A 24396-nucleotide genomic window follows, 5' to 3' on the forward strand; every position below is an offset into this window, starting at 1 on the left:
CATACTGTCAGCAAAATACACAGAATAATTTCAGTCTTGGGGAAAGTAAAATTTAGTCTTTGATCTAGCTAAGCCACTCCCAAGAAAATTCATTGTTTTCCATCTGAGGCCAATAAGCTTATATGAACACTAGAGTGGTTAACTTTATAATTTTGAGTACTGTAGAATAGAAGCACAATCTACTGGTCCCTAACACTGAGCTATTAGCTTGAAGATAAAATTAACTGATTCCTGCAACCGAATCACACCCGTGCTTTTTGTTATAACTAGTTACGTAACAATGATTGTGGTCGAGGTGACAAAACTGTGAAAATTCATTACTCGGAGGTCATCTGTCTACGTACGTTAGCTACCAGTGTAAGTCAGCTACTCCAGCGAGGCCTAGTAATGGCGACCCCGATGGCGACAGTAGGGAAAGCGTCTCTAACTTCCCTTGGGGAACACGTCGTATTCCAAAGTATTCTGCATTGCCGGCAAGACAAAGTGAGTAGCTAGAACACGGTAGCTAGTTACGAATAAGATCGTCACTATCTATGTTAAAATTTTCCGGGACATTTATAATAAGCCAATTCAGTATAACTAAAGTTACGCACTTCTTTACAAAGACCTGGAGTTGATCATTACTTTATGGCTGAGGCACGCCTTTTAAGGAAGCCCTTCACTGGAACCATCACTGACCAGCAGGGTTGTACATGTGGTACTGGAGGGCACGCTGGTGCACGTACAGTGTATATACTAAAACAGAGGTGCTTACAGCTAGCTGGATAGCCTAAATGATTTCAACAAGCACCAATTTGTAATCACCAGTGATGGGGAACAAGAATGTGTGACTGGACCTGAAGACCACCTGGACACTCAGCTAGTAACTAACCAGGATTCAACATCTAGCTAACATAGGGGTAGGTGACTGTAACCCACTGTGCAAGCTGACGCTGCTCACTACAAGCCAGAGAACCTAGCCAGCTAGCTAAGGCCACTACAAATAATTTCTCTGTTTCCATGAACCGCCCACATCTCAGTCTTTGAAACAACAGCCTGTAATTCTTCAGGAATTGGCGGATTCTTAGCAGGTAAACTCTCGCCATTTTCAGTGGAACTACTGGAGCCATTGGAGGATGAGTACACTTTATTCCATGCCTTCATGAACAAGGTTGATTGGGGAGTCTGATCCCATGCATTTATGCTGTCTGTACTAAGGCCAGGCAAACTTGTTTCTCATCCCCACCTGCATCCCTTTTTACCCCACCGGCTCTAATTTCGTATTTTGATGTTAAGAAGGCTGGCTATCATTTTATAGTACAGAAAATGTCACTTGGACCTCATGCAGAAATGGTGGTAAAACATAAGTACTAGTTCTTTAAAGGCTTTAGCTAACCTTTATACTGTTAGTAGTAACAGACAGCTTGATTTGGAGTATTTTCTTTAATAACGAATAATGAAAAATGACCTGCCTACATGGAAATCCAAATTTTTGTGGATGAGAAACAAGAAAATCAAGTTTGCCTGCCCTAAAAATAGCTGTTCCATTATTCCATGCATACTATACAGGCTCAGTACAAGGGGTGTCACCTCATGTAAACTGTGTAATATGTCTGTATTTATAATTATGCATGTTGTTTTGTAATCACGTACGATCATGTGTGTATTAATGGTAGTCACCTTTAAGGTTTCTTCTTTAAATGTAGCTATTGTTAAGTATGTAGTACTTTTTGCACTTAGTCACGTAACATTGTATATAGATGATAAATATTTTTGTAGCATTCATGGAAGCAAAGATATGCTGTATTGTACAAGAATACCACTTTAGGTGAGTTCATTATGATGTTATCTATGCCTACACAACATACGTATCATTTGTGCCCACACACAAGTAAACAGAGTAATGGGTAGCTTACATGTATACCAATTACCACATACATAAAAGATGTGCATGGGAAAATACTGTCACATCTACCTTTATTGTTGACCACAGCCTTTGCACGTGCCTTCCTGTTTACATTGTGGTGGGGGCTAATTTAATCCTGTCTCACTGAGGTTAACTTGTGGTAGGGAGTGGCTAGTGAAACAACTTTAAATTATTACTGTTTAAATCAATTACCCTCTAGTGAAATGTATGAGTAGGAATTCCATTCTGGTATTTTAGAAAATGCTCAGTAGATGGAGTATTGATTGTTGATCACAAAAGTAATAGAGCTATTGGTATGTACAATGCATAATTATAGTTTGTTTGCATGCATAGCTCTTTAACACATGTAAAGGAAACGCATGTTTTCTCTGACGTTCCCTATAAAAGGAAGAATGGCACAATTGAATCCATCAAGTATCCCTCAGTGAACTCTGTATGCTTTAAAGCGAGCAAACATGTTCTTATAAACCTGTCAGTACAGTACTGTATATACCCATTGGAAAGTGGCTACCTGAAAGATTGGTTATAATAGCAACGAAGCGGGTGTCACAATAATACAATAATTCCAAAGACAAAGTTGTGATTTCAATTATTTCACTGTAATACTAACTTTGAGGTGGTTTATCCCCTTAAGTTGGTAGTACAGTATATTTTCAGAAAATTGTTGTGCATATGAAGAAGTTTGCTACATGGCACAGACATCATTTTGCTTAATCACGGAACACTGTAATTTTCACAAACTAATCTGCAGAATTACTTCACAGTGCTTTCGTTTCATTGTAACACTAATGTAGTGAAGGTTAATGGCTGTCAAGACATCGAAAATAGCTCAGAGCATTACTTTCCAAATATCTGCCATCAGTTCGCCATAGAAAAAGTAAGTGATTTTCAACCTTAAGTTTAAATTTCCTGTGATTTCTTCTGCAATAAATTGCTATTCACTGTTCTTTCCAAGTCTGAAGTATATCATGTGTCGCAGGTTATTACGCCTTTTATTGCATGCCCCTGAAACACCCAATACAAAGTGTATGGGGAAATTTGCTACACCCGGTCAGTTTAGATCATTTTGACGTGCCTAAATTTCTGTGAATTGGATTTCTTTTAGCATCATTGTACTCACAGAGAGTTGCTCTACACGTATCAAATTTGGAAAGTTACTAAACAAACTCGAGATAGGTGGTACATGATAATTACTTTATTTTTCAATCGAAATGTATTGGACATGCCTGTTCCAGCTGGCATTTTTTGCCATGAACAAAAGTATAGCAAATGTTCGCAAACTTCTTGATATGTAGATTAAAGCTACCTACTTTAAAGCACAAGTGCCTGACAGCATATTATATATTTCAAAGTTTTCTGAATACAGCAAGCTTGTGACAAGACTATAAAATTTCCACCGGCAATGAAGAAGCAATCACAAGTTAAAGATCAGTAGTAATTTTTGTGCCAAAGTTCATATTGATGAATTTATGGAAACTTTTCTTTAAAAAAAAACTCTGATATTCTAATAAATTAACAGTTGTTACCAACGGAGCATATAGTTTATGATACCATTGATCTAGCATATCACATTTAGCATTGCTACTCAAGGTGGCTGATTATTTAATTTACACATTTTTGTCATAATTTTTATTTGCAAACTACTTTAGCTGATTACAAAAGTCTGAAGTTAAAGTCATGTCACACTATGAAGATATTCAGTGATATGGAACAAACCAAGACAAAGTTTGTAATACACACAAGTAATGTTGAAAAGATTAATGCTTGTTTGAATGATGACGACAAAGTTGATAATGGCGACCTATCCTTTTCTGTTTTATCTACTAGTAGTCAGCCTTTGTTCTGCCGTGCTAACACTCATGAAGAATTGTCAATATGGGTAGCATCTCTACTGGTAGCTGTTGGCAAGGGTAAGTTTTGTTTTCCTATTGAAACCAGTTGCATTTTTGTGCACAAGATTAATTTTGTAATTTTGTTACTTTAAAGCTGTATATTTAAATATGTGTCTAGCAAGAAATTTAGGAAAAGAGATGTATGTTATAATTATTCTCCCACTAGGGTCCTATGAGAAGGCTAAAACCTGCTGATAAAGAGATTTGCTAGAGTTTCCAGACATATTTTCCTTAAAATTCCTTTGGATCTAGTAATGACTATTTACTGATGCTCTCATCATTATTCTTCCTATGGTTGTAAATTTTCTCTGTCTAAATTTTGCAATAATTATTAAAGCCCTAAAGCCTGTATTTCATAATATGTTCACGATTGCTTAACAATGAGCATTCTATTAGACTATATTGCTCTTTGAAGTATAGTATTCTTAATAAATAAAGTGTTCCCTTGTCCATTAAGTATATGCACCTCCTTTCATATTAAATGCTTTAAATTGCTAGTTAGTCACTTCACTCATATGTATTCACATAACAAAGTACAACAGCCATGGAATTTTAATTGTGTTTTCTAGAATTACGTGTCATGATAATTATATGTAATATTTGTAACATTAGGTAAATACCACTACGTAAGACATTATGACAAAGACCACTCCAGTACAATGCACTCCATTCTTTACTTCACCGACAATCACAACAAGGAAACAGGAGACAATGATTGCTTACTAGTCCTGTCTTCTCCACTGAATGACAGCGTGATCAGGAATAGCTGGAAGATCAAGGACATACAACAGTTTGTTAGAAATGCTAATGGAATTGGCATAGAATGTTGTCCCAAATGTCACAAAACTGGAGAAACCTTCAACAGAAATTTTACCATGTTCATGCCAGCAGACCGTGTCAATACATGTTTGAGATATATTTGTAAAGCTACGCAGTTTCATCAGACATTTAGTGATGAGAAAAAGTTAATGGGGTGTGACAATAATGACAAACACAAATATTGTTCACCAGTACATGAATATGATGAAATAAGGGACACTACATCTGCAGAGACCATTTGCTTAGATCCTGAAGGCTATATTACTATGAAGTCAGCACAAAAAAGAAAAGAAACTTCTCCTAGTGCTGACACAGCAGGTACTGTTGTTACCTGTCGGTATGTGACAAGGGTATATATGCAATACAGTTTTCAATAGAACAACCCAAATAATTGTGCTATGGAGAGTGTAGCTTGTGCTGTAGTCATTATGCTAGTAGAGCTAAGATGTATGCATGTGTAGCTAAGGTAATACCACAATACAGTTTGCATACTTTTAGTATTTTTTGTTGCACATATTTATATTTTGTAGGTAATAAAACTGGAGAGGAGAAGCAAGATGGATTTTATGTTGAAGTGAGACATCCAAATATGCACATCAAAAAACCACACAAATCACAAGATAATTCATTTAGTAAAACTGATAATAAGAAGCAACAAACAAGTGAACCACACTTTTATGTAAATGTCACAGACCAATCTACATCACCTGCCTCAGAGACCCTACCCAATACAGATTCCAAGGTAGCTATCAGATCCATATCTTATGACCAGTCCCCACAACAACATCTCACAGAATCTTCTCCAGTATCAGCACAATCTATGGATTCCAGTGTACAGCAAGGCAAGAGTGATGACACAGATGTGTACCCAAGTGTTAGTGAAGTTTGTCAGGAGAAGCCTGCACAGAAGTTAAAACCAACTCCAAAGCCTAGGAAGAAGAAGATGAGTCACATACAAGGTGATGTGTTAAGAATCTTTTATGTGTATCTAACTTTGTAAGAACGACCCATGCATACATACAATTTGTACATAGGTTTATGGTATGTGTACATGTGATAGTCTACTCTGTAAATGCTATCCCACTAAGAATCTCAAAATGACATTAATATGAGGGGATGGAACCGATCAAATGATGAAAGTAGTCATTCATAGGTTAGATGAAAAACAGGTTGTTGTTGATAGTAAATTTTCATGAATGACTGATAGAGGGATAAGGTTGAATACAGTCTCAGGCTACCTGGCTCTTGCTAGGCATCAATTGCAAGTCACCACCTGTAGTAGGATATTTCTTCATTCAATATGTACGTATATAACCCCTGCTGTACAGACATTAAACCTTTAGTGAGTACCTATTGAGAATTTAGGATAGTGGTTAGAGCAGATTAAAGATTTACTAATCAACAGAGTGTAATGAATAATAAAATACTAACAGAATATCAATTGTGAGAACTGATAAAAGTATTTGTCTCAAAAATGAATCCCTCTAAAGTACAATTGTTCAATTACTCTAATAGAACATACATATGTTGACAATATAATCTAATAGAACAGTCACTTTGGCATTTAAATATCTGATGTGTTGATGATCAGATGATCAACCTTTTATTTTATAACACATGCTGACATTAAACGCCACACCATTAATTATTTTTGTACTTGATTTGACTGTTTGGCATGAATTACATATTATTTTGGTGAAAAGCTAAAACATCAAAGAGTATAATTTTATGTTACCTACATGTGGATTCTGAAACTGCTTAATGCAAACGTAATCAATTCAATTTTGACAATTACGCTAATCAAGAAAACAATTCTCATGTGTAGATATGCAAAATTCATAATTTAAAACCATGGGTTTAGAAAACCAAAATCAAAGGTAGGATTGGCAATGAAAATCAACCTTTATAGTTTCTCCTTCAACTCTGGGTGATCAATCATACCCAAGTCTACATCAAATTCATAGGATAATTAATAATATGGTGATTCCCCTTGCTGTTTCTGTAGTGCGCATTTTATTTATTTATTATTTTGCGATTTTTCAGGTGTTTGAATAAAAAAAAGGAAGCAGCATCAGTGTCATTTATCGATTATCTGACTGTACTTAGAGCCCAATAATATTTTATAACAGAAGGACCACGTCATCTGACAAAAATAACAATAGCAATTCTAGTTTATAAAAGTGTTGTTTAAGCAGTACTCCAGGCTTCCATGTTTTATTACACAACATGATATTATGTGTAAAGCTAACATTATTTGTATTATCAATATACACATACCACACACAATGTTTTACAGACTATGCATGAATGTGTATAGGCACAACTGGATCAGGAGCTGTTGATGCCAGTGGAAATCAATGTCAGGAGTGTAGTCATAAAACTCACTATCAAAACTTGGAACTGGAGACCAACAAATGAAATGGACTGTTGAATGAATTAAGAGATATTCCTATATTGTAACAAGTGTGAATATACATGAGTGATTATAGTTTTATACTCTAAAATATGCATTATTTATTTTATGTAAATTCAAGCTTTGCTTCAGCAAATGTTTTTCAAGAATCAGTGAGATTTTGTAAGAGGGACTTTAATGGTGGCCTTATGGCTGTGTTAGTCTGTTGTTCTTGTCAACCTGTAGATTGAGCTCCAATCTCCCATTAAAAGCATAGAGATGTACCTTGTTCCTAACTCATTCATTGCTAACTATGTGGGGCATTTTTAAGGTGTGTTACAACTCACTGCATGGTTGCAGTTGTACTTTTGTCAAAGCACTTATTTTATTCTGCCACTTTACAATGCCACTAATGTCGATTACCTTTCAACACCAGTTGGCCTGCATGTGTAGCATATACACGTGTAAGAGGACTCAGGTGAATGCTACATTACAGAATAAAACTCTATTAGCTGCTCTCTGGGATTCATTGCTTGGGATGTACACAATACACAAGGTGCAGCAGTAATGATTTACTATTTCAGAATAGGGGTTGACTGGGAATATAACCCCAAAATTTAAAGCTGTAGGGTGTCAATTTAATGGCTGAGGTAAACGATAAACCTACTATAATACAGTGCCTAAAATTCACCCTAAACAAACACCTTAAAGCTTCTATTCCATCACACTAGGGGTTTAGTGCAGCGATATCCTATTTTAGTATACACTGTGTGACTGACTGTTACAATAAGTACAAGGGAGGTTGGCTAGCAGAGTAAGTTTTGTAAGCTGTAGCATTGGCAATGGAACTTATACAATGATGCTTAAAGCATACACCAACAATATCATGCATATGTATTATGGGGCAGTACTACAGCAGCTTATTAGCCATTGATAAGTTATAATGTAACTAGTATAATTTCAAACATACATGAGTATATATCCTGAATATTTTATTATAGGCATCTCATCCAATAAAATAAACACAACTGAAACTCAGCAGAACATTTTCCATTAATCCATGCTGACACTCTTGAGACAATATTGATACTCAATCCCTCAAAGTGGGGCATGATATTTGAATGATAAATTAAATATGGTCAAATACTTTACAAAATACACTTGTTTGGGATATAGGACAATAGTTGCAAGTGTCATTTTGACTGTGGTTCTTATGTAACGGGATTACTAGTGCAGTTTTCTGATCCTTGGGTGGAATACTTTGCTTAAGAGAGGCACTGGACATGAAACTCTAACAATGAGCAACATTATGTGACAATTCCTCAAGGGTGTGATGTCGTCTCGGTCCATCGTTTAGTAAGGATCAATTTTATATAATTACTTAGCAATACCTGCAGTGTATACTTCTACAATGAGCATATCTGAATATCGAACATCATGGCATTGCCCATGTCTGCCAGTGCAACATTATCATCTTCGATAAACACAAAACAATTGCAATAATAAATATATTTTCAATGCATTAAAGTAAAATCAAGCCTTTCCATCATGGGGATACTTCCTGGATCTCTGTCTGTATAAAGCTGAAAACGTTTTCTTGCATGTTTGTATATATATATATATTGATTGTATATCACTGTTGCATATAGTTGTTGTAAAACCTTCTCACATACATTCTGCATTTGCTTTTGACATTTCTTTCTTTCTTTGCTATTAGTTATTGTTCCATCCCAGCAAAAACTATCCTGCAAGTTCCTGCAAGAAATTACCGGATTTTCTTGCAAGATCTTGCTTAATATTCTTGCAGAATTGATTGCCTGGGATTTATCCATAGTTTCTCATGGATATCTGACACCATTTTTGAGGGAACAAATTCTTAAAGTTATCACAAAATGAACTCCTTGATACTCATGATCAGAAACTTGGGGCATAAAATCAAGATTGAAATGTTGGAAGAGACCAATCAAGTATGTGGGCATCCTGCTACAATTGTTTCCCTATACACAGCTCAAATCACCTGTTCACTTGTTTCAAATTCTAAAGTACAACCAGTAACTGCGTATATACTTGAAGTGGTCTCCCTAGGGAAGAAGACTAACATAAATATTTTGTTTCAATTCCACCTAGCCATAGCTATATGATCAGGGGCCGATCTAGGATTTCCCAAGGAGGAGGGGATGCTAAGCTAGGAGCATCTATAGTGGGGGTTAAAATCTATTGACTGGTTGATAAAACTAGTAGTGCAGTGTGAGAAGCACACTACATGAGATCAGAGATTAGAAACAGTGGAAATGGAAAACTGAAACTGAAACTGGGAACTGAAATTGGTTGAAACTTCATAAAATTGTACTTCATTAATAGACTACCTATGTAAGACTACCTCTGTAAGACCACCCCTATAATAAGACCACTTCACTACAATGGACACATGAAAAGAAGATTTCAAAAAAAGCTGTGGTGTTTTATGTGCAAAGTCATCTATTGAGATAAAGTTTTGTGAGAATGTGAAGCTAAAATGAGTAGCTATATGAAGTGGTCATGAGGTATATTTTAAACCTTAACAATGTGGTCACTATAATGAGGTTGTCTTATCAAAAGGTGGCCTTATCATAGAGGTGGTTTTTTTAAAGATGTGAGTACTTAGTCTATTAGTTTTTTTCTAAGTTTCGAACGATTTCAGTTTTATATACTGTGTAAACTCAATTAGAGTACAAACACACAGATATTAGGTATAATTACATCATTAAATAATCAGTCAATTGCTCTTTAAAAATGTCTAATAGTTACTAAATGATTGGGTAGATTGTTCCAAAGTTTGATTGTTGATGGTAGAAAGGAGTGTAGGAATAAGTTAGTTCTGGCTTGTGGAATTCTGTATCATTTGTGGTGTCCTCTGGTGATTGATATGAGTGGTGTAAGTTGTACGGTTGGGATCTCTATAATGCCTTCAACAAGTTTAAAAACATCACTAGTTTGTTGTAGGTACGACGTTGATCTAGAGTAGGCAATTTGAGATTAGAAAGCATATTAGTAACACTGCTATTCCAAGAATAATCATTAAATACATAACGTGCTGCACTACGTTGGATCTTATCTAATTTTTGAATATCACATTGTAGGTGTAGTGACCATACAGGGGATGCATACTCTAGGATTGGTCTTACAAAGGAGTTATAACAATTAGCTTTGATATTTGTTGGGCAATAATAATTAATGTTTCTCTTCAGGAAGGACTTGGCTGCATTAGTTTTATTACAAATGCTGTCAATGTGATGTTTCCAATTTAGATGTTCGTCAAATGTTACTCCTAAGTATTTGGCTTGTGAAACTCTTTGAATTAGTTGGTCACAAAGATGATAGTAATAGTGAAGAATGTGATGCTTAATGGAAATGATAAGACGGGAGCATTTGGAAGGGTTAAACTTCATCTGCCATATCTTTGCCCAGTTTTGTAGAGTGTGTAAATCTCCTTGTAAACGTTGACAGTCAGACAGAGAGTATATAGTTCAGTGGCGTAGCCAGGAAAAAATTTTTACCAAGGCAAAGTTTATGTATTGACCTAATTGAGAGGGTCTGCTTCTGACTCAACTGATTTACAAACTTTCAAGCATGGGTGGTACAGCATTAATTTTGCAGGTTGACTATCTGGTTGGATGGAAAAAAGACTCCGAGCATTTTTCTACATGCCATAAGTAATGCTCCAGCTTAGTTCATGCTACAGTATAGCTACCGTGCTTCAATTATTAGACTAGTTTAATTGCATTCAACACAACTTACTCTGAAGATATTTTGAGTGGTCAGGTCATCCATGGACTGCAACGGGGGTCATAGTCATGCACTACTTTTTATTGGTGTGATGTTTAAGTCAGAGATTATCTCTTTCATGTGATGCTCAACTGCATGTGCTGAGCATGTCAAGCTAGGGAGTCCGGCGGCATGCTCCCTCAAGGAAATTTTGAAAATATGCTTTAGATGGCATGTGGAGGCTATATTTTTGATTGTAACTGCTAATGCATATGATATGCATGAACAATTAGCTCAATACAATACCATGCAGTTGACTCATTGGAACTTTGAAAAGTAATTTAAGAACAATCGACATAAATGTAAATGATTTAGACCAAGTAGTGTATGAGAGCAGTGGCTATAACTGAATGCTCTATTAGAGTATATTACGATGACTGCTCTATTAGAGTATCTCGATCTTTTACAACTGAATTCAACTGAGCAGCTGAAAAGTGGTCCAGCACCATGTCACCATGGGCTCCAGCCCTGCTTAGTACTACAGCCATAGATTCTATTATGTGTGATCATAGATAATAGGGTGTCTATTATCTATGGTGTGATACAGTAATGCTGTCTAGTAACGTTTGACTAGAAAATCCGGGGTGCCAAAACTCAGCCTGTTGTTGAGCATTTTTACCGAGGCAGCTGCCTCGGTTGCCTCAATGGTAGCTACACCACTGTAGTTGTGTATATCAAGATGTTATCTGCATAGAGCCTAATGGTACAGTTAATGTTTTGTGCAATGTCATTAATAAACAGTAGAAACAGCAGGGGTGCTAAAAAAGTTTTCAATTTCCACTGTTCTAATGTCCCGCATGAGAAGCACTTTATCTAGGGGGTCTGGGGGTATGCCCTTAACTAGAGTAGTTGACTGTTCTATTAGTGTATTTAGATGTTTAGCAGCTTTTTTGGCAGTTTTCCCCTATAATCCCCTATTCATAATTGTGACCGGGCCTGCGATAATAGGGCATGTGGGCACATGATTTTTGCCTACTTTTTCACAAGTTCATCACACATACCTTTTTGTATTATTATGGTATGGAATTGCAATTTTCAGCTCTTAGTGAGAATTTAATTGGCATCATGATGCAAGTTACAGAATGGAAATATACTTTTCCAGTACTGAGATATTACCTGTAGAGTGATGGGGTGTAGTTTGTGCCCACATGCCCTGTTTTCGCAGGCCCGGTCACAATTGTTGATTCCTACACTGCTTGAAGTTTCTTAGCTTACTAGAGTGGTATGTCCCCAGTATATGGAACAGTTAATCGTTTGTTATTTTAGTAGTTTTTCAGTAAACCTGCATTCACTGATGTTTTACTGAGAGTTTAAAGGTTAGTAAAGCAATTATGTTCCATATACTTAAAGTTACTGACACTTTACCATGGGTACAACTACAGTAAAGCAGCTTAACAAATTAGTAAACTAAGAACCTTCAAGTAGTGCTAGATCTTCTCTTTTCACTCTTTCCATGTTTTCATTGCCCATGTATGCTGTAGATGTGTACTGTACTTTCTACTTATAGCCTAGGCGATAGTTGGTGTATAGCTAGCACATGGTAAACTTTTGGAAGGTGCTTCAGCCCCCTATGCGCCCCTCCCTCCATCCCTCTTCATGGTATTTTGCTAAAGTGATATGCACACTACCTGCAGTGAGTTTCATGATCAGGTGGTTGAACATGACTAGACACTTCCCCTCTGTACTTTGACACAACCACAGTATACATAAACTGTAAAGCTGTTACAGTAGCCATTGCTAGGGAGTTTCAAGACCACATACAAATTCCCGTATTGACATAATAGGTTGTCATATTGTAACGTATAGCTATCAACTAACGTCAGTGCCCTTACCGCACTCATATGCATAATGGGCGGGGCTCGACAATGAAGGATATTAAAGCAAGCGCACAAACCAATGTTCAAGTTTGTGACGTTTTTCTGAGTCAAGCAGTGCATAGTGCAGTCGAGTGATCATGGCCTCTCGAGGACCTCACGGTGACACTATAAAGACAATCACAAGCTCAGGAAGCTTGCACGAAGGTTCTGCAAAAATAAAGTCAAAATCTAGGGTAAGCCGGATGTCAGTGGCGTTAAGCATTTGAAGCCAGCTCATGCCTATCCATGCATTTAGCTAACAAGAAGAAACAATGCGACGTTTATTAGGCAGGCCGGTTATTATTATTATGATTAATATTATTACTAGGACTGCGTCACATACAACCAAGTACATACACCAACGTTGCAACCTACCCATTGGGCAAGTATAAACAGTGCCATAGGAAACACTCAGAGCAGTGTGCGTGTACCTGTGGAAATGATACATATGCATATGTACACAGGCAAGGGAGTTTAACTGGCATCAGAAAACCACAATACTAAAACACAACCTACACAAAAAACCAAGTTAAGTTAGCTATATTGAAAGTAACTATATATTGTAGGTGTGACGTGTCTCTGAAGATGACTCAGCAGTGAAGTGAGGCTATGCAGAATAAGGGATATGGTGAAGGCACAATTAGCAATTGATCCCAATCAAGCCAATATGGCACAACAGACTCTGTTGTAACTAGAGGCCACTGGTGATGTACCTGTATATCAGCAGTGTGGCATTGGCACAGTGATCACAGTCTATAATATTATGCATACAGCCATGCACAACATACAGGAGATAGTTACACATTGTTGTATATGCAGCACTGCACCGGCTTCTTGTTTAGCTATTACAGACTCACAGTAGACTAGTAGTTAAGCCGAGTGGAAAATAATTCCAGCCGCCAGCAAGCCACTGAGATGAAGGTGCCGGTATACTGAAAATAATTCCAGCAAGCCAGATGAAGGATGAAGATGTAGACCTATAATACAACTACCGGTACAGGTATTACATTACTCATTACCTTGCTGTTCCAGCTGGTTGTTTATGAGCGCATCCGCTGGTATCCCAACTGGTCATCAGCTGGTCGTTCACTGCATGACGCCTGGAGCGCATATCCTGCACACAAAATACACAGTTAAAAACATTTAAACATACTTGTAATGTTGTTGCTTACCAGTAAAGTGGCGCCTGGCCTCTCCGCGGACGTTTACTAATCTTCTTGTTCCAGCAATCTGTAATTAAACAAGGGCGTGGTGCCGGGTGTTATATCAAGACACACGGTAGTGTGTCGTGCGGCCCAAGAAGCCGGCGTGCCACCCGTGAGTATATTAACAGGAAGAAAGAAAACGCAATTTTCACACCTATGTAGCTCTGTGATCCCTTATCCGATTGGAACCAAATTTGCTAGAGAGGTGCCGGCCAGCAACGGGAGTCTACACACCAAATTTGAAGAAAATCGCTCCAGCCATTTCCGAGATACGAGCGAACACAATTTCGTTTTAATTTCTTCGTTTTTTTCTTCTACTTCTTCATTTCGCACACTTCGCAAATCCGCCATAAACACGAATGTGTGCTCGGATTGGGCTGAAATTTGACACACTTAAAGGGCTCATTAAGGCGGATCTCTGTACCAACTTTGGTAGGAATCTGATGAACATTCACGGAGTTATGACCGATTATTTGCGTAAAATAAGGTCGAAGGTCTGTCACGCCTACAGGGTAAACTCATTTGAGGAATCAGTTGAAAATTGCTATGTAGATGGAGCAACCATCGTAGGAGTGCCTTTTTGTGGTTTGAAAGGAATCGGGATAAAGACCACGGAGATATGACACAAAACCCGACCTGTGTCAAAATTACGCGATCGATTTTTATGAATTAAAAAAAACTATTAGTTTTCGTGTCTATCAGGCAAACCGCTTAGAGCAATGAGCTGAAAATCAGTATGTAGCTGGAATACTCATCATAGAAAGTCCTTGCAGTAGTACAGAAGAATCGGAATACAAACCACTGAGTTATGATTCGAAAGGCAACTACGTGTAGCAAATGCGAGATCGAGATACTCTAATAGAACAGTCACCCTAATAAAGCATTCAGCTGTATTTATAATTTACTCAATTATGTTACATTGCAAGTTATTCTGTAGGGAATTCAGCAACAAACAAGTCACCCTGTAGTCAGATCAGCCAGAAGAAGGTACCTAATAGAGAGTTCAGCTACAAAGAAACCATCATGTAGAGAGTTCAGCTCAAACAAATTGCCCTGTAGAGATCAGCTAGAAGAAGTTACCTTGTAGAGAGTTCAGTTACAAAGAAACAATCATGCAAAGTGTTCAGCTGCAAACAAATCACCCAGTAGAAAGTTCCGCTATGAACAGATCACACTGTAGAGAGTTCAGTTAGAAACAAGTCATCTTGTAGAGCTTGCAAGTCATTTGCAGTCTTGCAAGAATCTTGCAACTCATCAGTTTTTCCTGGGTAGCTATTATTATTATTATTATTATTACGAAACTTTTTATTATTCTTATTACTTGATTATGTAATTATACTGGGCAGACAGCACCAGCTGATTGAGCCCAGGGGACAAAGTCTGTCCCAAACAGTTACAAAAAATCAATAATTAGTGTTAAGATAAGTATCTAATTGTTCCTGAGCTATAGCGGGTCACCAGGGACGGATCTAGGATTTATAAAAGGGGGGGGGGGGCTAACTCAAGGTACTAATCTCTTGGGTAGAGGTAGCGAAGCATACTTCCCAGCATGCGAAGCATGCTGGAACTAGGGGGGTCTGGGGGCATGCCCCCCCCCCCCCCCCCCCCCCCAGGAAAATTTTGAAAAATAGATGCTAAAACACTGCAATTTGGAGACTTTTTCACATAAAATTCATAATATTTTCTGCCTGTAGATATTTTATATACTGCCTTTAGATTATAGGTATGGCTCTCTGAAGCATTTTGCTAATGGAAAAGTTTGGGTAGGTACAGACAACCAAGTACATGATGCACCCCTCTCACAATTGCACAACACTGAATAGGTGCATGTTAGAATAATAATGTTGAAAGTGGAAAATTTTGAAATTTGAACAATACAAGATTGAATCTGAGAGCATTTTCAATGGAAATTGTGAACCTGAATTAAGTATTGTCATACATATTAACTACACAAGTAGATAAATGAAGCCCTTTAAACAGACCAATTCATTTTATTGCATGTATAGGTGCAGGCAGATTTGGAAAAATTCCATAACAAAACCAACTACATGTTTCCAGTGAATGTTCTATTAGAGTAGTTAGCTGACTGCTCTATTAGAGTATCTCGATCTTGTAAACCTCCAATGCTGATTCGGGTCCTTGTTGCATAAATTTTAGCATAAATCCACTGATAATACCTTGGAAAGACGTTTATAAGGTGGTTTTATGAGTATTTGTATTATTAGTGATCACATAATTATGTTAAGACAAAATTTCATTATAATACTCAGCATATTGATCAAGTAAAGCCTAAATATGAAGGGGGGGGGGCTTCAGCCCCCAAAGCCCCCCCCCCTGGATCCGCTCCTGGTCACATAATATAATTATATAGCTAGCGACGTACCGACGTAGTAGTGATGCACATCAGTTTCATGGTAAGATGGATGACTATATAGACAATTCCCCTCTGTACTCTGACACAAACCACAGCATATTAAAAGAAAAACAACCTACCGCCAAAAACTTTCCCGTGGTTCCTTAAATGATCGCCTATGTGACGTAATGGGAACACAGTCACGTAAAATTATGGGCAATGATCAGCTTTGAAGAACAATAAAAGTAAACGCTCAGCGAACGTTCAAATTCAGTGTGCCGTTCTTTGGTGGAGGATAAAATTTGTCAAGAGGTCGAGTGCAGTCGAACTGCAATCATGGCCGCTCGAGGACGTCACGGTGACACTGTATTCACAAACTCAGGAAGCTTGCATGAAGGGTCTGCAAAAGTCAAGTCAAAAGCTAGGGTAAGATGTTAGTGGAGTTAATATATGTGCCGTACATGTCACTGAGCTGAAATTAGCTAGCTATACTTAATGATGCCGAAAGACATACCTATTATTATCATGCAGCAACTTAGTCAGGCCAGGAGTTACAAGATGCTATAGCTATACGACGTAGGTGAAATACTGACCAATAGCTATATTATATAATTTTTTGTGCTTGAACTAATAGCTACATCCAGGTTGAACTTTGAAAATGCGCATATGCGGAAGCATGCACCTTAACTTAGCACGTAGCTACAGACAGATGTTTGATGATACAGCACTGAAAGGTCAGACACAGTTATAATATGGCATATTCGAGGGCATGTGCATAATGGAGTTTCTTGGCTCAGACGAGATGGTAGTAGCTAGCTAGCCTATAGCTATATGATAGCTAACAAAATCTTCTTTTGTTTCAACTTGGCGTCTCATGTAAATATAGCTTTACAGTATACGTACTATCATGCTGTGCCCACCGAGGTGCCCACTATCAGGCTGGCCATTTTAGTAATAGCTAGCTAGCAGTCTAGTTGAAATCTCTATCGTCATTCAGTAATGATGCAAGGTGTAGCCATCATAATGTTCTTACACATGAAGGCTCTTCATGTCAAAGAGCGTGCATCTAGTCTTAACTAGCTATAGGTATTTGTCATCCACCAATCAAAACTTTCTAAAGCTCATTTACAATTAATTTAGCCAACACCTTTACTACATCACTTATTGATAGGAAATCAATGAGGAAAACCTTGCACTTTAGACACCATACGACATGGGTGGCATCTCCCTCACTATTGAGTATACATACACTCTTGCTGGTATACAAATGCTGGCCTGGGTTATTGAGTTCTTGACATTAAGTAATTTTATAAATAGCTAACAGTAAATGGAAATTATTCTACTACATAATTATAAGACAACTAATCACCCATGCAGTCATCACGAACATGGTGGTTTTACACTTTGGCTCACCATTTAATGCTGTTGGTCACAGTGTTTGCACAAGCTATTTACTGATTAAAAGGACAAATTCCTTTATAAATATATCATTGCAATGGTTACAGCTTCACAGCAATAAACTATCATTGCCAGTAAATTTTTATGATCAAGCACAAGCTATACAGCAATGGCGGATCCAGGATGGGGCATTTGGTGCAAATGCCCCCTCCCACTCACCTTGTCACAGTGGAGGAGCCAGGCAATACTTCTGATTAAAATACTAACCTTTATGTTAGATCAAGATCAGCTTATCTCATGAAAATATATACAAATTAACCTGAAAACAAAGTGAATTTAAGTCAAACTAATTGTCTAGCACCTTCGTACCACTAAGCGCCTCTATAATTAATTATCGTGTTGCTGTTGTTTACGACATTTAGAGCCTTTTAAACAGCCTTTAAGGTTTCAGAACCATTTGCTAAGGCCAAAATGGTAAAAATCTACAGTGAGACACTACTAAGAGGTGATTACTTGCTGCTTCAAAAATGCAGCAACTAACAAGAGAATCTGGCTCACCTACAACCTAGCCTATTTGTGCCCCTTCCCTTGCAAGCTCCTGGATCCGCCCCTGTACAGTACAGGTGGATATAACACATACGTATAATATTACGCGTGTTATACATGTCGGTAAATTTCCAGTACATACACCCTGTATATAAAACAAAAGAACAGGGCATTAAAAATGCACGAGAAAGCTGCTACATAAATAATGTTCATTATTAATTTTCCTGCAGAACAGCTGGAAAGAACGATATGTGACCTTGATACCAGGTAAGTAGTGTATATATGTAGATGCAGATGTATTATACATGCGTACATGCAAGTAACTTTTATTACAGGACTACTAACTCAACCATCCATTCTTTTAATATTCAAAAATTCTGCAAAACAGAAAATGAAGATGTATGCAGAAGTCCATGGTGTCAGTGTAAAGAGCAATGCTGATGATATTAGAGTGGATGACAGTGGCAATCAAATTTTCATTCGTGTAGACACTGCAAAAGAGCACATCAGATGGATAGCTGTATTAAAAAGTGCTATCACCAAATGTATGTACACCACCAGTACTATCTTGCTTAATTTTACTATTCGTACATGGCTTTATATTTTACTTTAATAGATGTCCGTGGTGTGTATTTTGTTGTAGGTGTTCACATCCCGGTAAAGCACTATGGTCTTGATGATGATGAATATTCGTTACTTCATGTTGAGGACAGGACTTACTCAGATAACACATTTCACCATTTGATTGTTCTTAGTTCCCCATATGATGATATTAAAATACGACATTGTTGGGATTCTTTAGAAGTAAAGCAGCTTAGAGCAGTACAAGAGGGAGTGTTTTTAGACTTTTGTCCACACTGTTCCAAATCTGTTACTTTTGTCAAGCTAGGGTTTACATTACGATTGCCACAGATTGAAATTGAAAGTTGTTTAGACTTTTTCTGTCAACATACATCAGCAAAACGCAAAAAGGATCAGAAGTATATTTGTGAAATGACAACGCACAGTATTCTGTGCACTCACTCTCCTCCAGTTCATCCAGCACCTAATCCACCACCAGTACCCACTGGAGTGAATGCAATTCTCTACAATATTTCAGATGTGCTGTTTAGGCCATCACTTAGCAGGGCATCTAGGTCAAGATTGGATACAGCAGTTCCTCCACCAACAAATACATCACAAAGAGAGCCTCCACATTATGTAAATCAAGAGTCATACAACCAATTGTGCACAAATACCCAAGGAACAAGTTCACCAGATGAACTGCCAAGTCAACCTCAACTTGGGAGCAATCATGTAAGCACTCAGCCTCCTATTACACCAAGGAGAAGAGTTCCTGGTAAGCATGTATGTGAAGTATCAAACATATTAATTTTACATGCATGATATAGCTACGCTTTTGGTGCAACTTCCCTTCATCATGCCAGTAACACTACAGATACAAAAAAATTTGAAACCTGGAATCATGCATAGAAAATCATGTACATACGTATAATGTACCCTTACAATTTTACAAAATGAAATTGTAGCTACTACATACACATTACACACAATGTGTTACTTGCATATACCACAAAAGGAAGTCTACAGTACTTATAACCTACATATTGTATTATGCAAGTGCTTTCTATGCACTGTCTTGTCTTACTTTCATTTCAAGAAAGTCTGTCTTGCAAACCCTTTTCTGCTAAATCAAAACCATTTGTTTCATCATTGTTCATTATATTGGTACATACACAATCATATCTACATGTGTCTATAGGGAACCAGTCTCAGTTTGAACCTCAACAAAATGGTGCAGTCAGACAACTGCATCGTCAAGGATCTTCAGGGACATGGCCAAGGCAAAGGCCTGTACCTGCACCAAGAAGAGGTACATATTTGTGCATAGAGTAAAATTCATAAATTATTGCATTTTGTGAAATCTAGATTCAAACAATCAACCATCCACAACCACTGACCAAGTTCCAGGATTAGGTTCAGAATATATTGCAATGCATTCACCAATAGGAGTACCAGGTCAACCTCAGCTTGAGAATAGTCATGCAAACAATCGGCCTCCCATTACACCAAGGAGACGAGTTCCTGGTAAGTATTAATGTAATATAACTGTAGCATATGCTGCTCAAATTCAAGCATTTTAATTAATTAACTATTTCTAATACCTTATCAAACTTCTTCTAGCTATCCAGCTAATCTTGTGGCAACATTTGCATTTTTGTAATAACTGTTTGATTGTTTATGTATATCATTTTTATTTAAAATGATATGAGTGCTGTATAATTACTACATCAATAGATAAAATGACGAAGTATATACAAACATTTACTTTATTGCATCATTCAATCTGCAAGCATGCACGAGAACATATGTAAAATTACCCTTTAAATTATACAAATGTAACTATAGCCAATACTCTGGACACTGTAAAGCAGTAATAAATAACAAATACTTTGGTGTTTAAAGGGAGAAAATCCATCTCATAAAATAAGCAATAAGCTTGGCATCTGACTGGACATTGGGTGCCGTGCAGTTTGAATCCTGAGGTTGATGATTTTTCCCTTTTCTTTGGGCAAACTACAGTGTACTAGCTACTCTATTACAATGTAGTGATTCTGTGTTAACCCTTAAACCTGCATAATCCAGAAAACTGGATTTGATAAAAACAAATTGAAAATGTACAATTTACATAGGCAGTTACAAACAAGTGTATCTCATGAAGTGTTCATCTGATCGCTTAGAAAAACAGATTTTATTAATTGTCAAGTCCTGTTTAGGAAACTCAATGGTTATAGCATAAGTTGCTGTCAGACCTTAAGTGTTGGTCATTGTAAAAGAATAACAACAATAATTTTAATAGTACTACATATTCTTTCATGTAATATGCATACACAGCAGCAGCAGGAACCATTTTTCATGTACAGTAGCTATGGGTATGTTATGTATGTTTTATACACACAAAATACTTTCTTGCAAGGTTGTTTAAATACAATACTTTTATTGTAAGAAGTTTTCCTTAGAGAAAATACAATGAAAGAAGCCTGTATTTTACTTATTGCATCCTTGTATCTATAGCTGGAAATCAACCTCAGCCAGAACTTCATCAAGATCTAGTTAGGCAATTGCGTCCACAAAGATCTTCGGGGACATGGCCAAGACAAAGGCCTTCATCATCAAGAAGAGGTATATATTTGTGTACACTATGCACAAATATAGTGTTATTATTGTATTACATATCGAATTATTTCACAACAAATTTGAGCATTTAAAGACGTTACGCTTTACTTAGTAATAATATTATGTAGCTATTGTACTAGAGAATTTTACCTGCAATTACTCAATACTGTACAATATGTATATCTTCAAAGTAATTTTGTTCAAGTATGTACTATGTGTTATACTGTGTACAGTTACTGTCTTTCTACCTGCCTGTAGGGGCCAAGAAAGACATTGTTTTAACAGTATTTGTACAGGATTCAGTATATAAATTTGTCCAATGCTCATGAATCTACTATATAGTTAAAATTTTGGGAATTAAATTAATGACACACCAAAATTTCATAAAACTCAATTTTTTTGTACCTTGTGAAATAAATGTGCTATTACCCTACACTACCCTCTCATGTATTTTAACATACATCCTGTAATACTCACACACATGTACTCACACAAAAAGCTTAAGGTGCTATGAATCAGTGCAGCAAATTCTAGGACTAGTAACCCACAGAAGGCTGTACCATGTCCCACAGGTGAAGGAGTGGGCACCCATAGTCCCATCTGGACCTTCACCCACTGTCTGAGACATGGAAATTTGGCATTTGCTTCTCCAGTTAATACCAGGTACCCATTGATGTTACAGCTGGGTGAGTTGCTTTCCTGGTTGACACCAGACCACCAGCTCCCCATTTTAATAACTGGGTAGACTGGAGTAATATGGGTAGAGTTTCTTACTCAACAACAACAACAACAACAACAACACCAACACTAAATTTGGCATAACCGCATAACTTAGCATTGAACTGGGTACCTTTCGATTACAAGGCACTTTTCCTATACTACCAGGTCCAGATTATACAGTTGGGTAGACTAGAACAATGTCGCTTTCTAAAGGAACAGGCTATTACTGACCATTGAACCTGGAACCTTGTGGTTACCATTCCAACCACTTGGCCATGCTGCCTCACCACTACAAACACAAACATATACACAATGGTACATCCTCTTATAGTTAAGACCAACTGCACTCTGCAAGAAAGTCTCATGGGTTCAACCTGAGGTTCCACTAACTTCTTTGTGTATTGTGTGAGATGCTACCCTAAACTATGCATGCACATATTATAATCATATGTATCCATATAATCATTATTGTATGAAATGTACTCTTCAGGTATCATTGTTGACCATGTCTGTGAGGAAGCTGACACACCCATCAGTCAGGATGATGAGACACGCCATACAGGCATTCCTCAGTATACAAGTGCTACTGATGTAAATGTTTGTGGTAACGAGGAATTGCAAGAAAATCTAGATGAATCTAATATTGAGAATAGCTCAGTTGTTGATCACCCTAGGGAACCTGTACACAATGAAACATCATTACCAGCTACAGTTATGGAAGAATTACAAGCCACTGTAACTCCAAATGTCATTTCTATACCAATGACAGATAGAAGAAATGTGTCTCCATTATCAGTGTCAGTTTACAGAAAGCGGGTGATGAATACAACATCAAGTTACTCTGATGATAGTTCTAGTGTAACATTACCTGCACACAGAACTAAACGAACACAGAATGAAAATTTCACAGCAATACACAATGCATTGCAGCGTACAGTGTTTTTCCAGCACACATAAAACTTTATTGACATGCAAAAGTTTACAATTGCAAGAGACAGGTATATAACTATGCTTAACATTTTAGATATAAATTTCACCAAATCATGAGTGCATGCAGCTAGTACACTGTATGTAGATTGTATTTACGGATAGTAAACTAAGCAGCCTTCTCATTTTGTGGGCACACTGATTTTGAGACAGAAATTTGTATAATAATACACTGCTATATAAATAACTATATTTATGTACTTGTAACATGTAACCTCACCAAACAAGGTTACGGTACTTGCATTTTAATGTATTGATGTCAATCTGCTGCTTCTCATCAATCTTATTACAAATGATATCAGTGCAAGCACCTCAACTTTTCTAGATATGTTGGGAGCAATTTTTACTGTATGTATGCATTTGACAGTAGAACAATGTTAGGAGACAAAATGTATTAAAGGAGATAATTTGTACATTTAAAGAAATGCACTAGCTAGTTAATAATTACTATTATAATAGTTTACTATACTCTGTAAATTACTGTAGTGTTACAAAACTGAATACCATGTAATGGCCTTGTAAATCAGTAGTTACACGTAGTTACTTAAGACAGGGCATAACTTACTGTACTGCAAATTGTATACCCAGTATTAGGTATAGAGTGATTTTGTTGTTTGGTCACTTAAAAAAATGAGTTTTGTTAAAATTTATGTATGAATCTTTGATTATTTTTTCAGGTTGAAAACAATTATTATAACTCAGCCAGGTTGCGGCTGTGACCAAATTTCATCGATTACTTCTCCTTTCTTTGTATGGGTGAACAATCAGGGAACAATGTTTCTAGCAGTTAAAATTGCAGCAGTAACAAATACAGCTGGTATATATCTATTCATTTCTTTGATGTGGCTGTTAGCTTCTAACTGATGATTGCATCATCATGCTTTCAGCACTTGAATAACTTCCAAATCTGATTGCCCATTTCAGATACCACAATGCATTGCATCTAAAAGGCTCTTTAAGTGTGTATTGAAATGGAACAGACCAGACTAAAACACAGAATAGGAAGCTTGCAGCTTAATGAGCTTATTAAACTGCTGAAACTGTCCTTGTACTTTATTAAACTTATCACAAAAAGATCAAGGATTATTATTGTGGGTTTAGTTGCCATCAGTAACAATATTATTATGGGACCAGTCAGAGGGCACTTACATGTCCCTCTTTTATCTCTTGATAGGTTGCCTCAGCAATAATCAGTTTACCTTATTTGATATCAAGCAAGGGCACTTCAATTCGCTTATATATATACAATATAATACAATACAAGACAAATCTTGTTACTTGTATAGCTACGCATGTCAGTTGTTTCTGCTAACTTTGTTGACATCACCAATCAGTGTCATT

At 37.0% G+C, this 24396-nt stretch overlaps 2 protein-coding genes and 1 long non-coding RNA gene across 6 annotated transcripts; 2 read left to right on the forward strand and 1 right to left on the reverse strand.

Moving 5' to 3' along the window:
• Positions 1–265: 265 nt before the first annotated feature.
• On the forward strand, positions 266–7150 carry LOC136247084 (uncharacterized). Of its 3 annotated transcripts, none has more exons than XM_066038702.1 (7): positions 266–483; positions 1759–1807; positions 3556–3816; positions 4411–4935; positions 5148–5359; positions 5412–5576; positions 6935–7150. In XM_066038702.1, the coding sequence occupies exons 1-6, from the start codon at positions 388–390 to the stop codon at positions 5529–5531; spliced, it is 1263 nt and encodes a 420-aa protein (XP_065894774.1). In that variant the 5' UTR covers positions 266–387; the 3' UTR covers positions 5532–5576; positions 6935–7150. The 3 variants fall into 3 exon arrangements, with proteins under 3 accessions (XP_065894774.1, XP_065894773.1, XP_065894772.1); XM_066038701.1 differs by having other exon boundaries at positions 3556–3631; positions 3734–3816; positions 5148–5576; XM_066038700.1 differs by having other exon boundaries at positions 5148–5576.
• An 849-nt stretch (positions 7151–7999) lies between these two features.
• LOC136247085 (uncharacterized) lies at positions 8000–16365 on the reverse strand. 2 transcript variants are annotated; one of them, XR_010697074.1, is made up of 4 exons: positions 16258–16365; positions 13842–13899; positions 13689–13783; positions 8000–10004 (listed from the first exon to the last, which is right to left on the reverse strand). It is a non-coding gene; the product is annotated as an uncharacterized lncRNA (long non-coding RNA). The 2 variants fall into 2 exon arrangements; XR_010697073.1 differs by lacking the exon at positions 16258–16365 and having other exon boundaries at positions 13842–13936.
• Positions 16366–16418: 53 nt separating this feature from the next.
• LOC136247083 (uncharacterized) lies at positions 16419–23262 on the forward strand. Its single transcript, XM_066038699.1, has 8 exons — positions 16419–16653; positions 18402–18438; positions 18507–18716; positions 18815–19510; positions 19934–20044; positions 20101–20259; positions 21247–21354; positions 22559–23262. Exons 1-8 carry the CDS (start codon positions 16564–16566, stop codon positions 23023–23025), a joined length of 1878 nt encoding a protein of 625 aa, XP_065894771.1. The 5' UTR covers positions 16419–16563; the 3' UTR covers positions 23026–23262.
• The last annotated feature ends 1134 nt before the right edge of the window (positions 23263–24396 follow it).

This window comes from Dysidea avara, chromosome 2, assembly GCF_963678975.1.
Source record: "Dysidea avara chromosome 2, odDysAvar1.4, whole genome shotgun sequence".
In the NCBI taxonomy this organism is placed as follows: domain Eukaryota; kingdom Metazoa; phylum Porifera; class Demospongiae; order Dictyoceratida; family Dysideidae; genus Dysidea; species Dysidea avara.

Bases quoted from the DNA above. Each gene is read 5' to 3' on its own strand.
- LOC136247084 (XM_066038700.1), top strand. From the start codon at position 388: ATGGCGACCCCGATGGCGACAGTAGGGAAAGCGTCTCTAACTTCCCTT. The intron at 4,936-5,147 runs GTACTGTTGTTA...TATATTTTGTAG, and splicing joins TCCTAGTGCTGACACAGCAG to GTAATAAAACTGGAGAGGAG. The intron at 5,577-6,934 runs GTGATGTGTTAA...GAATGTGTATAG, and splicing joins GAAGATGAGTCACATACAAG to GCACAACTGGATCAGGAGCT.
- LOC136247083 (XM_066038699.1), top strand. From the start codon at position 16,564: ATGGCCGCTCGAGGACGTCACGGTGACACTGTATTCACAAACTCAGGA. The intron at 18,717-18,814 runs GTATGTACACCA...ATTTTGTTGTAG, and splicing joins AAAAAGTGCTATCACCAAAT to GTGTTCACATCCCGGTAAAG. The intron at 21,355-22,558 runs GTATATATTTGT...TGTACTCTTCAG, and splicing joins GCCTTCATCATCAAGAAGAG to GTATCATTGTTGACCATGTC.